The sequence below is a fragment of the Coturnix japonica genome, chromosome 9 (genome assembly GCF_054131305.1).
Source record: "Coturnix japonica strain WE chromosome 9, WE-NBRP24, whole genome shotgun sequence".
Classification (NCBI taxonomy): domain Eukaryota; kingdom Metazoa; phylum Chordata; class Aves; order Galliformes; family Phasianidae; genus Coturnix; species Coturnix japonica.
Window position 1 is genome coordinate 27469092 of NC_140671.1, and position 15450 is coordinate 27484541.

Below are 15450 nucleotides of genomic sequence, written 5' to 3' on the forward strand. Positions count from 1 at the left end.
GTTTGACTCTTTTCTTCATTCCTCCCACAGATTTATGATCTCTCAGTGGATGCCTTGAGCCCAACGTTCTATTTCCTTCTACCAAGTTCCAAAATCAGGGATGTCACTTTCCTCTTCAATGAGGAGGGAAAGAACATAATAGTGATCATGTCTTCTGCCGGGTACATCTATACACAGCTCATGGAGGAGGCAAGCGGTGCCCAGCATGGTCCATTCTATGTCACCAATGTGCTTGAAGTCAATCATGAGGACCTAAAGGTACTGATGACTTCTCTTTCTTGTAGTATAGGCACAGTGACTTCTCATTTTTTTTAGTCTTACAGTCGAAGACAAAAGTTTCCTTTCCTTTTATTCCCTTTATTAAAGCTTGCTTATCTAGATCAGTGAGTTTGCCATTCCTCTGAGGAGAGAAATATCCTTGCAGTGAAAGGGAGTAGGGGTAAAAATTAAACCCCTTGATCCTTTCATCTAGAAAATGTAGCATGTTTTTCCATGGCTCCCTCTGAAGTTATGCCCAGCAGGATTTCTCAGCAGGGAGACGTCTTGAGAGCTGTGCTGTTCAGTGAGAGGCACACCAGAGGTGTGGCAGCAAGAACAAATGAAGTTACTGACCACTGCTGGAGCTGCTTAGGTGGAATGAGCCATTGTTTCTCGTTCATAGCAGCTCTGTATTCTTGGGATGTGCTATGCATGCAGGTGTCTTTAAAATCCATGCACGTTTTGCTCAGTGCTTTTCCCTCAGCCTGCATTTTTGAATCAGGGAAATAGATGAGAGGAAGGGCCTGCAGAACAGCTCCTTTGTGAGCTGGGAACATGTGGAGTGCTCCGTGTGAGGCTGCCATACAGCATTCAAGCACACAGATGCAATAGCTGTGGGCCCTACCTGCAGTATGCAATCTCAGTATCTCGTTTGGAAGTCTTTGAAGTATCTGCTGGATGAGTTCATCAGGGAATTTAGCTTAGAAAATGTCATTTTGGACTTGTTTTCTCTCACAGGTGGAGAGGGAGTGATGGAAAGGCTTTTGGAGTAATTTGATCAGTTGGGAAACTTAAAAGCCTGAATGCTTGAGAGTGTTTCAGAGGATGCATGTCTATCCTGAACATCCTTATTTCTCTCTCATCCTACAGGACAGTAATGGCCAGGTAGCAGGAGGTGGTGTGTCAGTGTATTACTCCCATGTCCTACAGATGTTGTTCTTCAGTTACTGTCAAGGCAAATCCTTTGCAGCCACCATCAGCCGGGCCAGTCTGGAAGTGCAGCGGCTATTCCCGATTAACATAAAGAGGTGAGACTCAGGTGCAAAGCCCCTTTGAAGTTTTTCTGTCAATTTATTAGTAATAAATATTACTAATTAACAACCCAGTTCTAAATAGCCAAAGCCTGTAGTGAAGTCCCCCTCTTTGACTGATGTTTTTTCATTGCTTGTAATGTTATTTCTGGCCTAATATCAGGATGAATTGAAACTAGAGCTGAGTGTTTCAGCACTGGGATGCATATGCATCTCTTCCCACTAGGATTCCACAACAGAAAGGTGGTTTCAGAGCAGCCTTACTGCACTTTGTGGAGCTGCTTCTGGTGCGGCAGCTGGAACTGATGGGATTACCCACCCTCACAGAGGCTGCAGAGCAGGAAGCCTTTGTTTCCTTTCGGCACCAGTACTGCAGTGGACCTTGTGCATTGTGCATATTAAGGCTTATTTTCAGGCTCCCTCGAGGGAAACCAATCTCTTATGCTATGAATGTGGCAAGAAAAAAATCTGTCCTGTCATCTGCTCTGACAACTGGAGCTGGGCATTTCAGCCACAGGCTCATTGCTGGCTTGACACAAAGCCACTATCTTGAGTAGGCCCTGAGGATGGGTCATGTTCCAAGAGCTCTCTGTCCTCAGTTATGTTTGGCTTAGTGTTCTTCAGCTTTCTATTTTCATCCAGTGGACAAAGTCACATAGATTCTCCTACACTGGCCCTTAGTTAGTGCTACTGAGTGTGCTGAAACATGGAACTGTGTATCCATGTGAATGAAACCTACGTACCAGCTTCCTGTGCTCGAACATAGCAGTCTGTTGCTACCCGTAATGGTAGCCTGATAACAGCTTGCTTAAGTTGCAGTATCACAGAATTGCAGGGATTAGAAGGGATCTCAAGATATCATCGAGTCCAAACCCCCTGCTAAAGCTAAAGTAGGTTGCACAGGTAGACATCCAGAACTTTAATCTCAGGTCTCTCCTCTATGAACTGGGTACATATGTCCCTGGCAGTTCAGTGATACGAATTCCAGCAGTGGAGGAAGTGTTAACTGGTCTAATGCTCATGAATTTTTATGTGGTTCCATTTGTTGCTTCTTAATGTCATTCTGTCCTTCATTTCTTGCAGTTCAAATGGTGGGAGCAAGACTTCACCAGCACTGTGTCAGTGGTCTGAGGTCATGAACCATCCTGGCTTGGTGTGCTGTGTTCAGCAAACCACAGGTGTCCCGCTGGTGGTGATGGTGAAACCAGACACCTTTCTTATCCAGGAGATTAAAACCTTGCCAGCCAAAGCAAAGGTCTGTGGAGATTCTCTATATTTTTGGCTCTCCAGGTGTAATCCCTTGTTTCCAATATCAAGATCTCTAGTTTTGGCAGCCTTTTTAATCCAGAGTGTTTGTTTCTTCAAGTAGCAGTTGCCAGGTCCTTTCCTTGACTTCCACTGTCTGCATTCACAGATTCAGGACATGGTGGCCATCCGCCACACAGCCTGCAATGAGCAGCAGAGAACTACTATGATCCTGCTGTGTGAAGATGGCAGCCTGAGGATCTACATGGCCAATGTGGAGAACACCTCCTACTGGCTCCAGCCCTCCCTGCAGCCTAGCAGTGTCATCAGCATCATGAAGCCTGTCCGCAAGCGCAAGGCAGCTGCTATTGGTAAGGGACTTCTCTTATGTCTCGTGCAAAGTAGCAGTGGCAAATAGAAACATGAAGATTGATCAACTTCGTGTAGATATTAAGACGTTCCCTTTTGACAATTACCTCAGGTCTAAGTACTGGTTTGGCTGAAGTCTTTCTATATATCTATGTAACAGTATGTAGCTATCTGGCTAGCATGGGTGTTTCCAAAGGAGGAGAGCTCTTCTTGCAGGTTGTTTTACTGTATCTTTGCCTCCTGACAATATTTAATGTCAGAAACATCCATCTTATCTCTTCTAGCAACTCGCACATCCAGCCAAGTGAACTTTCCTATTGACTTCTTTGAACACAACCAGCAGCTCACGGATGTGGAGTTTGGAGGCAATGATCTGCTGCAGGTCTACAATGCTCAGCAGATAAGGCACCGGCTCAATTCAACTGGCATGTATGTGGCCAACACAAAGGTAAATGAGGGCACTTTGGGCATTTCATTGGGCTTCAGGGTGATGTTCTTGTCCAGAGTGATGATATTCCTTTGTGATTTATCTTCTGCAGCCTGGAGGTTTCACTATTGAGGTTACAAACAACAACAGCACGATGGTGATGACAGGCATGCGGATCCAGATAGGCACACAAGCAATAGAGAGAGCACCCTCATACCTGGAGATATTTGGCCGCACTATGCAGCTGAATCTGACCAGAGCTCGTTGGTTTGACTTCCCTTTCACTCGTGAGGAAGCCTTGCAAGCAGACAAAAAACTAACCTTCTTCAGTAAGTCTTAGTTAATCGTTTGCTTTGCCTGCCTGTTGGTTTTGTTTGGCTGTGCTGAAGCTACTTCAGCTCATAGTAAGGAGAGTTCCCACAAGCTGTTGCTTTGACCTGACCACAGAGACAGTTTGAGGGGCAGATCATGCACACACAGTAGCTGTTTCTGTAGGGCCTGATGGATGAATGTACAGTAGGTGGAGGTAATAGAGAAGGGAAGTAACCTTGAAAAGGAGATTAAACTGTTAGTATGGGCATACAATCATGCAGCTTATTTTGTTAGTCATTGAACAAATTTCTCTCCTCACCACAGTTGGGGCTTCTGTGGATCCTGCTGGAGTCACCATGTTGGATTCCATAAAAATCTATGGCAAAACCAAAGAGCAGTTTGGATGGCCTGACGAGCCCCCTGAGGATTTCCCATCTGCTTCCGTGAGCAACGTTTGTCCCCCAAACCTGAATCAAGGGAACGGTACTGGAGACACCGAGTCAGCTACTCCTGCTGCTACAAGTGGGACTGTCCTGGAGAGGTATCTCTGCAGTCTTTCTTGTATTGCTCCTTGTAAATGAACAGTAGCTCTAGAAGGCTCCTAGTCATATTTGTGTGCCTTTCAGTAACTTGGAGAACATAGGGTATTAGTGCAAGGTTCTCACTGCCATACAAAATAACAGCTGAAAAGTTGATGGTTGTGCTCTTGATTTATCTGGTGAGTTAAAGAGGGAGAGTTCTGTGTGCATGCTTCATGTTGCTAAATCCATTTGCTGTAGGAGTCTTGAAGGGCTAAAGTAGATTTCTGCTTTCTTTGGTGCATTTTCTCATTTCAAGTTAGTCCTCTTCCATTCCCTGGAGCTCACCAAGTTTAGGCCTCTCTCAAGTTGAGTTTGGAGTGTGACTTTGCTTAGAGTGCTTCCCAACAGCTTGTCTTAATAACCTGTATGTTGCAGGCCTAACTACTTCAGGGGAGAAGGTGTTGATTCCTCCTCCAGTATCCCTATTGAGACTCATAGGGGTGATCTGGGGATATATTGGGCAGAAGAAATAGAACTTTTTTGATGTCCATCCCATTTGCTTTGAGCTTATTCAGTCTGTGCCATGCAGTCTGGCAAGCTAGCAAGGATGAGAGGGTAACAGGTCAGAGGAGAGATAATACTGCTGAAAATTTGGTGTTCTAAGCTATATGCTGCTTGACTTTGAGCAAGTCATAGCTAATTGTCTTACTGACATCCTCACATGAAAATTCAGGACTTGAAGTACCAGTTGCATCCACCTGAACGACCTGTTTGGACGCTGATTGCTGTCCTTTAATGTTTTATCTTGGCATTAATTTTGTCCTGCGTGTAATTTCTCTTTTCTTGCCCCCCCCCCTCCGCTGTGACATCTCCACCAGATGTCTCTCTCTGCACAGACATGCCTTGTGATTTCCCAAAGCAGTGGGATTAGATCCTAAAAACTTGGAGCTGAAAGAAATGATGCATTTTATTTTTACATACAGAACACAGCACGGTTACCTTACAAAGGGCCTCTTGGACAGGAACAGCTAAAGCAGCTTTTCTATCAGAACTTCAGTGCCTGTACTTCAGATTTGAAGCTCCAGTTGTGCTTTAAGCATTGTGCTTGGCTTCTCTGTGCTAGGTGGCCTGGGTCTCCTTTATCCATTGTGCTATTAGGCAAAGTGTCTGCTGCCCAGACAGAAAGAGTCATGCTTAGATTGACTGTATATATCGCTCTCCCAGCTTCCTGATTTGCCCATTTAATTTGCCTTTTGCTTAGAATGTGTTGTAGGGAGTTTTTTTCTGTGAGCTTTACACATTATTATTATTATTATATTTTTTTTTTTTTCCTTTTTCTTTGCTCCCCCAAAGTTCTGAAACTGAGTCCCTAACCACCCTGGACCGGTTAGTATGCCATCCTTTTCTCTGCACGAATGAGTGTGTGTCAGAGATAGAACACATGCTGTGGCTTTTGTTGACTGTTGATTTTCTGTTTTCCAAGTGACATTCGCTTCTTTACATTCTGGTCATTGCATGGCAGATGATTTAGCAAAATGTAAAGATGAGGCGGATTTTTGCTGCATACAGCTTGACTGTTGCTTGTTGGACAGACTCCTTTCTGCTTTGTCCCTCTTTATGCTTTTTTTCTCCCACTTCTCTTCCCCTGTTGGCTTTATGGCTGCGGGTGCGGGAAATCAATGTTATTTACCACCTCCAGACCTCAGAATTGTTGTTCCTTCTACCTTGTATCCAATCCTACGCTGTTGTTTCTCCCCTTAACGCTGTCTCATCCCTCCCTTTTCCTATACTCTTGCTCTGCTCCTGGTGTGCCAGGTGACACTTCAGCTAGTTCTACTTCAAGGCATGAAGGGGTGCTGCAGGGGAGGGTCAGCACTTTGTTGCAAAGGTGTAAATAAGGTTTTTTTCCTTGGGGCAAGTATTTTACCAGCCTGCCTTATTACTGTCAGAACTTCAGCAGCTCTCAGGCGGGTCATACCCAGTTAATTTTCCTCCGGAGTATTTTGTGCTGAAACTCCAAATTGGAAAGAGCAACCTGTGTGAAAATAGCAAGCGAGTAGAATCTTGCTCCCTTAGAAAAGTCGGTTACGCTTTTTCCCATGTGTCATACCAAGCCTTGATCTGCAGTCATATGTACGTCTGTGGGCCATGGTGAATTGGTACTGTCAAGACAATCCAAGTTATCCCTGCTGCAGGCTGCGTAAGGAAATGTTTTATCCTCTTTGGTAGAGAAAAGCCCCTGTCTTTCAGCTGTGGATTATTAAAGCAGTCCTAAGTTTGTCTGTGAGCGTGAGCCAGGTTTAACTCTGGTCTGTAACACAATGAAATGATATGCATGGTGCCTGTGGCAGGTTTTATCATGCTTTGATTTTGTACTTGGCATTCGTTAGCTGTCTCTGAGCTACTCATGACTGTAGCCCGCATAAAGCAAAGTGCTAAGGAGAGAGAAGGGTTGCTGTACTCAAGCCTGCTTTCCTTTCTCCCTCCAGGCTAGTAGTGAGTTCTTTAGAAGCGCTGGAAAGCTGCTTTGCTGTAGGACCAGTCAACGAGAAGGCAAGTAACTTTCTGAATACATTCTTCTAAGATGGGGGAGGAGGGGTGAGATCAGCAGCACCTCCTGCAGCCCTGGGGGCCTGATAGGAGAGAGCCGCATCCGTTTTGCTCACAGCACTGATCTGAAAGTTGACTTAGCGAAAAGCATTTGAAACTAGTTTAGAATGACAATTGGCATTTGCATTTATTGCTGGTGGGATTTTTGTGCTGTAGAGTGACCTCGTTTGCAAAAACAGCAGGGTAGAAACCCATAAATCTGAGAAGGACTTTTCTTGTTTAGGCATGTGAAATGTTCTTTAAATGTCAAATAATACATTGAGGGAATATCAAAACTGTGTTGCAGGGAGGTAGGAACTTGCAGTGAGATTGGAGTCATGCATCACCTTAATGGTTTGTGATCTGAAGAATGGTCTTTTTTTGTCTGTTCTTGGAAACAGGAGAAAAATAAGGCGACTGCTCAGGAACTGGCTACCATGCTCCTGTCCATGCCTGCTCCTTCCAGTGTCCAGCAGCAAACCAAGAGCCTCTTAGCCAGCTTGCACACCAGTCGCTCAGCATACCATAACCATAAGGTAACGTGGTTCAAAGATTTCAACATCTTCTGCCCTCTTGCTAGCTTATGGTAGAGCTGCAGCCAGCCCTAGAAGCACCTTCTCTTTGCAGTGTAGTGCTGTGGACTAATTTTCCTTTAGATCCTGCTGTCTGCTGTGCTGATAGTGTTTCCTCAGAGCTTCACTAGCTAAAATGCTCTTTGAAAACTTTTATGTGGAATAATATCTGCTAATCAACAGAAATCAGGATCTTGAAGCACAGGTTTGTAAACTGTGTAGCTCAAGATTTCCATTTCCCCATGCATCTGGCTTAGGGTGACAGGAAAGTTATTAGAGTAAGTAGTGGTTAGGATACTTGCTAACATAATTGCAGTAAATGCATAGAAGCCTGCAGATAGCCTTTGCTAACCACTTCAGTGGTTATGGTTTTACAATGGTCTTCCTGTCCACATTTAAGCATGATGGAAAGAATATTTGGATTCTCCAGCCAGATTTTTTTGTTGTTGTTAATGTTATTGGGTGGTTTTATAATACTAGTTGTCATTTCTAGATGACACTGGCCAAGAAAGTTAAAGCAAATTTCCCCTATGAACTATCCTACAGTTGTATTTCAGCTGTTCTGCTCTTCTGCTGCGCATTGGTTCTCTTTGCCAATGTTATCATTTGCTTTCCAGGATCAAGCATTGCTAAGTAAAGCCATTCAGTATTTGAGTTCCTCAACCAAAGAAGGAAAGGACCTTGATCCTGAAGTGTTTCAGAGGTTGGTCATCACTGCTCGATCCATTGCTATTATGAGACCCAACAATCTGGTCCATTATACGGAGTCGAAGCTGTCACAGTTGGAAACAGGTAGAGAAGTCTGGATTTTCTCTAATTCTCTTTTAGGTTAACTCAGAATGTTTTGTGGTCTGTGGTCCGGTGTGATGGGGCCGTGTTTGAACTATAATAGGCCTGAGATGGTCCTTGAAATGAGGACATCAGACACTCTAACAAAGGCCTTTTTCAAATAAACTTGATGTTTCCATGTTTGTTAGTACTTCTTCCTGCACAAGTCTGACAACTGTTCTTCCAATTGCACAGAGAGTGAAGAAGGGCAGGAGGCTCAGAAACACACTGAAGGGGAGGGCTGCACCTTTATTACCCAGCTGGTAAACCACTTCTGGAAGCTACACGCATCAAAGCCCAAAAATGCCTTCCTTGCTCCTGCCTGCTTGCCAGGTGTGCTAACTCTTCATTTACTATTGACAAGCTTGTGTGTTTTGGTCTATTTTAAGCTTGTAAACAGAGAAAATGATTTATTCCAAACTAGTCTTAAGCTGCTAATGATGCCACATGCTTTCTGAGGTAGGTCTGTAAATTCTACACTGACATTTTTGTTAAAAATACATGTATATCCTAATAAAAAGGGACTGATGATTGGTTTGTTCATGGTTGGTTATGCTGCTATCAGGATATTCAGTGGTGTGTGGCATGTGCAGTACTCCATATATCATACAGGGCTGGTGTGTAAGCTCATTTTGGATTGGAGCTTTAGAATTTTTTGTGCCTTAAAGTCTTCAAATAATAGATGCATCCTGCAGTGTTGTGTTCTGTGCTGAAGTGTAGAGGGAATTGATTCCAGGCCTGCTTTTATTTCTCCTTAGGTCTGACTCACGTCGAGGCCACAGTCAATGCTTTGGTGGATATTATCCATGGATACTGCACGTGTGAACTAGATTGTATCCATACGGCATCCAAGATCTACATGCAGATGTTACTTTGCCCAGTATGTAATCTGTTCTGCTCTCTATCAGCCTATAATGCAAGTGACACAAAGAGAGTTAAGTAAAGGTACAATGGTAAGACGAGGCTTTACGAAGTAGAGACATGCAGCCAAAAACATAGAGCCAGAAGTGAATGAAGGAGAAATGTCTCTCATTGTGTTTTAATAATGTATGTCATGTACTGCTTGTGTAATGATAAGTATTGCTTTATGGCTGCTGGGGAAGACAGGGAGTTTAGAAGTTAGGCAGTGATGTAAGCATTATGTGAATCATGACCAGCAGAGTCATAAGCATTATTTCCCATCCTTCCACATTGTGTAAGCACATGAAGCTTAAGTTTAATGGTTAACTATTAACCCTTTAGGATCCTGCAGTGAGCTTTTCTTGCAAACAAGCCTTGATCAGAGTGCTGAGACCAAGGAACAAGAGGAGACATGTGACCTTGCCGTCCTCCCCTCGCAGCAATACTCCTATGGGTATGCCAAATCCATTCATCTTTGCCTTTAAATGAGCACGACCTACTTGATTTGTCAGAAAAGACACACACAAAAAAAAAACCTAAAAGCCTTTGGGAATTAATTTGTGAATTGATCTTTTGTAACACAGGAGATAAAGATGATGATGATGACGATGATGCAGAAGACAAGCTGCAGAGCTCTGGGATAGCAAATGGTGAACATATCCGCCAAGAAAGCCAGGAGCAGAGTGAAGTTGATCATGGTGACTTTGAGATGGTGGTAAGTCCAGAGTGCTTCTCTTTGGAATCTGGTCAGTGCTTGGGGTTTGTTTATAGAGTATGATGAATTGATACTTACTGTTCCATTAGCTGACGGTGGTTTGGCAAAATCTCTCTCACTGTGTTCTTTTTCCACAGTCTGAATCAATGGTTCTGGAGACTTCTGAAAACGTGAACAATGGGAACCCTTCTCCTCTGGAGGCTCTTCTGGCTGGAGCAGAGGGATTCCCTCCAATGCTGGATATCCCTCCAGATGCAGATGATGAAACCATGGTGGAACTGGCTATTGCCCTGAGCCTGCAACAGGATCAGCAAGGTAAGATGACAACATTGCTGTGACTCAAAAAGGGAAACAGAATATGAGAAAACTGAGAAAAAAGCAGAGCAGAAGCTGTTGATGTGACCACCATCGAAACAAAGATAACAGAATAATGAAATGCACATAGTAGACCGGAATTAACATAGTTTATATGGAGAAGGGTATTCAACATTTATTTTCTTCTTGCAGGTAGCAGCAGCAGTGCGCTTGGACTGCAGAGCTTAGGACTGTCTGGCCAAGCACCCAGCTCTTCTTCTCTCGATGCTGGAACACTCTCAGATACAACAGCATCAGGTAACTGTTCACTGCAAGGAATCAAGTTGTGTTTTATTTTAGTCTTAAGTTAAATAATGATTTTTAAATCGTTTGCAAATGACGTTTTGAAGAATCAGTCCTTATTATTGGCTTCATGTATCTTTAATGGTTTATACAGGATCTTTGCTTGCTTTGGAGGACCTTCCTTGTGTGCTTCTTTGAGGAACTGATTTCCTCTTCTTAAAATAAAGTAAATCATATGCAGTATTTTCTTTGCATGTAAAGTGGACAGATGTTGCCCTCCAGGTTACTAATATGGTTTCATTCTCAGGGTATCTCCCTTGCACTTCTTTTATCAGGCTTAAGTGCACTGATTGAACAGTCCGAATTCCTTTTGGATTTGTAGTTGAAAATTAAAAGACAGATCTTTGTGGCTTTTCTTTTGTACTATATACTACTTTTGCAGTTCTATTAAGACAGTGTTTTTACTTGTAACAGCTCTCTTTATTCTTTTAGCTCCAGCGTCTGATGATGAAGGCAGCACAGCTGCAACAGATGGCTCAACTCTTCGGACTTCACCTGCTGACCATGGTGGAAGTGTGGGCTCGGAGAGTGGTGGCAGTGCTGTGGACTCAGTGGCTGGTGAGCACAGTGGTGAGTATCTGTTGCTGGAACGGTGTTTGTACATCTGATTTCTACAGTATGAAGACTTACCAGGAGTGAGTAAGGGATGGGAAGTCCCTGGAAGAGAAGAAATCTGTTCTGGATAGGTGATGCCATGCGTCATTTTTGTGGTTACTATCAAAGTGCCCTACAGAGTATGAATATTTCCTCTTATAGTTCTCTAGAGATGTGGAATAGCAGTTTTTGCTGATCAATTACACAGTGCAGCAACCTAGGGTAAGAATAAAAGAAATCCTTAAAATACAGGATAAGTTTAAATGGAATTAATGTAGTTTCCTCCCCTTTGTTTGAGGAAACAAAGAAAACTGATTGGAAAAATAAATTAATGATTTATTTAAAGGCTGCAAACAGGCTTCTATGAACAATTGTGTTCATGCTGCCCATGCTGTACACCCTTCTTTTAACCCACCTTCAACTTACTGCTGTGGAACCAGTTCAGTTTGTGCCACCAAGACGAGGCTGGTGAACAAAGCACTGCTGAGGGTGTTGTGTTGTATCTGTGCAAGTGCTGCTCTTTTAACTTTCTGAAAGTAACCACGGACACTGTCTGCTTAGAACCATAATTCCACAGGGTAGTGCTATGGTTGGTATGAAGGGGCTGTTCAGTTGTGCTGATATTCTTCCCTCCCCGCTCTGCCCCTTTCTTTTTCTTTCATTGTTTTTCAGTGTCTGGCCGTAGCAGTGCCTATGGGGACACGACAGCTGAGGGCCATCCTGCTGGACCAGGCAGTGTCAGCTCCAGCACGGGTGCAATCAGCACTACCACAGGCCAGCAAGAAGGAGATGGCTCAGAAGGAGAGGGGGAGGCAGAGGGAGATGTCCACACCAGCAACAGGTAAGGGGCTTTGTTTTCCTTTTCAAAAGTCATGCTTCTGCTCTGCAGTGTTGTTTGTAGCAGAGTTACAAGCTGGTAATCTTGTTGGTCTAGTATTTCTTTCAGCATGTCTGAAAATGCTTTACATTTGCTTGCTGCTTTCTAACTTCTCAGGCTGCACATGGTCCGACTGATGTTGTTGGAGAGGCTGCTGCAGAACTTACCGCAGCTGAGGAACGTTGGGGGAGTCCGGGCCATCCCTTACATGCAGGTAACTGAGGAGGGCTCAGGTTTTAAGCCTTAGTCAAAAAGTTTATTGCTGCCACTGATGACAGGCTTTTGTTAGCGCTCACTTTTAACCTTTTCTCTTTCTTGCCTAGTCACAGTGTAGGAGTCCCTCTCTGAAGTGTTCAATCTGTTGCACTGTATTCCTTACCCAAAGATTTAGACATCTGCACTTTCTTAGTGTTGCATGGCTGTTTAATGGTGACCCTAAAGGCTAAAGTCCTTGAACCTTTATGTATGTGGGATGGTCCTTCACATTTATACCAAGTATTCCTATAAAGGTGTCATTGTACAGGGAGAATTTGGGGAAAAGCAAAAATTAATCAATATGTAAATTACAGAAGTTTTGTGAAAGATTCTATCTGTTTTGAAAACACAACATCTGTCTTCTGTTCATTGTCTGACTTTTATTTCCAGGTTATTCTCATGCTCACAACAGACCTGGATGGAGATGACGAGAAGGACAAGGGAGCTTTAGATAACCTTCTGTCCCAGCTGATTGCAGAACTGTGCATGGAGAAAAAGGCAAGCTGTAATATAAGCACACAGTCTTGATTTGCTCCTTCTAGACAGGTTTTCTTCCCATGGAGGGGTTGGGTGCATGGGAATCATAGCAACAAATTGCTGTATGGATATGTTCAGACAGCTAATCTCACATAATGTATGAAATAACTCACTGTTACCTAGTTCCAACATCAGCAAGTGAGCATGATAACTTGTATGACTTGAGTTCAACAATTCAAACAGGGATGACCGATCAGTGATGTATTGACATACATGCATGTCTATCTGTCTAACTGTTCTCTGACACCCAGGCTACCATCTGCTCTTATACTGTGGAATTCAGACTGCTTTTTTCTTGGTGTTATTGCTTGAGCTTAAATTAGAAGCACCTTGTGAGGGTCAGAGCACTGACACGTTGGTGTGAGGATGTTATGCTCAGCTCTGTAAGTAAGACAGCTCTATCTTTGCAGGATGTGTCTAAGAAAAACGAACGCTCTCCTGTGAATGAAGTCCACCTGGTGGTAATGAGGCTGCTTAGTGTGTTCATGTCCAGAACAAAGTCAGGATCAAAGTCTTCCATTTGTGAGGTATGTTCTTCAGGGTGCTTTTTAGGGGTAGGATGTGGTTAGGGAGCTTTTCTTCATCAGAGATGGTATAAAAGGTGCACATAGATGGTGTAAAACTAAAGGACAGTTTAAAATACTTTGCAAAAACAGTGTTACTTGACTCGTGCCATAAAGGATGCTTGCTGAAACTCGGAACACAGGAAAACAGCATGAGAAGATGGCTAGAATTTGTTTTGTGCGTGGTCTCTGGCTGAGCTGAGGGCAGAAGATTATAAAGGTTATTTAAAATGCTCTAGCAGATTTGTCATTGCATCTCACCAGCACTGAACGGGTTAAAAAGGATTTGTAATGTGATTATTGGAAAGCAATATGCTGCTGTGTCAACGTAAAAGTCGCTAAGAGGATTCCTTAGATATTTGTTGCTAAAAGGTACAGTAATAAGGCATAAAAAGCAGTATGTGTGGTGGGAAGGAGATTAATAAAAAAGCATAGAGGTTAAAAAATTTAGTCTGAACTGCATCAAATTTTAATGAGCTTATGAGCTGTGGGGTTTGTTTGGATTTACAGGGCTGCTTTAATAGTTTTATTTACAGTAGCTTTTTCTCCAGCCTTTGTTATTCACTTGAGCTTCCCACAGAAATCAAAGCTCATCGTCTTGCAGAATGCAGGTGGAGCAATACCTGGGTGGAGCAGAGCCTCTGAGCAGCATCTACAACAGGGACTCTTTCTCTACCAGGATTCACCCCCAGCTGGCCAAATCCCAGATAAACAAATAGAAATCCCAACTTAAAGAAGAAAATGAAGAAGAGAGAGGGGGAAAAAAAAAGCCCTAGTCGTCTAATCCATAGCACAGTGGCCTCTGGCACATGTGTCGAGGGGAGATTAGACTTAAGAAGAGATTTTATTTGTTTTCCTTTACTAAGCGCTTGTTCAAAAGAGTCTCTGTAAATATTTAAGTTGCTTTTTCATAAACAAAATAACAACAAAAACCCCAAACAAACCCAAACCCAACCTCAAACAAACCTCAAACTTAAAAGCTGCCTGTAAAGTTTCTTAAAAGACAACACCACAACCCTCCTCAATTACCCATAGTGTCAGCTGTCTGATTGTCCCTGCTCTCCTGACATGGTGGTTCTCAGGTGCTCTGTTAATCCTTCCCCTCTTCCTTTCAGTCTTCCTCGCTTATCTCCAGTGCCACTGCTGCTGCACTGTTGAGCTCTGGTGCTGTTGACTACTGTCTGCATGTGCTGAAGTCTTTACTGGAGTACTGGAAAAGTCAGCAGAATGATGAGGAGCCTGTTGCCACCAGCCAGCTCCTGAAACCTCACACTACTTCTTCTCCACCTGACATGAGCCCTTTCTTCCTCCGCCAGTATGTGAAGGTGAGTCCTGCCCTACACCTAGCAGTTGGTGGGGATTTTCACACTAAATCCCAGACTTGTTCAGTCACCTTTATTCCAGTAGAGACCTTTTATATATGTACAGGTGCAGTGAAAAAAGGGCTAGTTGTATAGAAGCACGTGTCCTAAGTTGAAAGCTTGTATATTAAAATGCCTTTGGGCTACAGAGTAGCTTAATGCATCCTCCGTGTTGCCTATTAGCTCCTTGTGCAGGTTTGTCAGCTTGTGTTTGTTTATCAGTTTGAAATGTTTCTTCAGGTTTCTAAGGTGCAGAAGAACTATGTTTTTAAACAAACACACTGGGTAGTGTGTCAGAACAACACACTGGTCCCAGCTGATGTCTCTCACTCCCAGGGTCACGCCGCAGATGTGTTTGAGGCCTACACTCAGCTTCTGACAGAGATGGTGCTGCGGCTGCCCTACCAGATCAAGAAGATTGCAGACACAAACTCCCGTATCCCACCTCCTGTCTTTGATCATTCCTGGTTCTACTTTTTGTCTGAGGTGAGAACGTAATACACCCACAGGTTTCAACCAGAAAATCCCACTGATGTTACCTTACTTGGGAGAGATGAAGACTTCTGTAGGGCCAATCTGATCCATGTCTGATTGGCTTTGCGTTATTCTTGTTGAATAACTATAAGAAAGCATATGTGAAAAATGAGGTGTCTTTCAGTCTGTATAACTCAGTATTTACCTGCAGAAAGCTTTAACCTAAAACCTCACTGATGGTGCAATGTAACTTCATGCTTTGCTGTTTGAACTTCACTTAGTCCTTAAAACAGTAGGATTTTTGAAGTATTTATTTTCAGTTCCTTCCTCTGGTTGAATAGCTCCCTACATAACAAGTTATCTTA

The 15450-nt window shown here is 43.3% G+C and overlaps 1 protein-coding gene across 11 annotated transcripts in view; it reads left to right on the forward strand.

Annotated features, from left to right (window-relative positions):
* UBR4 (ubiquitin protein ligase E3 component n-recognin 4) overlaps positions 1-15450 on the forward strand; it is a 65798-nt gene that overhangs the window by 22265 nt on the left and 28083 nt on the right. For 2 of the 11 annotated variants that reach the window (XM_015882446.3, XM_015882447.3), the window contains exons 43-66: positions 31-258; positions 1129-1286; positions 2373-2544; positions 2704-2905; positions 3188-3351; positions 3443-3659; positions 3967-4183; positions 5517-5549; positions 6653-6716; positions 7154-7288; positions 7942-8116; positions 8348-8485; positions 8911-9032; positions 9395-9506; positions 9637-9767; positions 9905-10082; positions 10275-10379; positions 10839-10994; positions 11691-11859; positions 12013-12109; positions 12541-12648; positions 13098-13214; positions 14366-14575; positions 14948-15097. In XM_015882446.3, coding sequence (XP_015737932.2) covers positions 31-258; positions 1129-1286; positions 2373-2544; positions 2704-2905; positions 3188-3351; positions 3443-3659; positions 3967-4183; positions 5517-5549; positions 6653-6716; positions 7154-7288; positions 7942-8116; positions 8348-8485; positions 8911-9032; positions 9395-9506; positions 9637-9767; positions 9905-10082; positions 10275-10379; positions 10839-10994; positions 11691-11859; positions 12013-12109; positions 12541-12648; positions 13098-13214; positions 14366-14575; positions 14948-15097 — 3558 coding nt within the window. The remainder of the gene's footprint in view (positions 1-30; positions 259-1128; positions 1287-2372; positions 2545-2703; positions 2906-3187; positions 3352-3442; positions 3660-3966; positions 4184-5516; positions 5550-6652; positions 6717-7153; positions 7289-7941; positions 8117-8347; positions 8486-8910; positions 9033-9394; positions 9507-9636; positions 9768-9904; positions 10083-10274; positions 10380-10838; positions 10995-11690; positions 11860-12012; positions 12110-12540; positions 12649-13097; positions 13215-14365; positions 14576-14947; positions 15098-15450) is intronic. The other 9 variants (XM_015882448.3, XM_085508973.1, XM_015882450.3 and 6 more) reach the window with 5 other exon arrangements.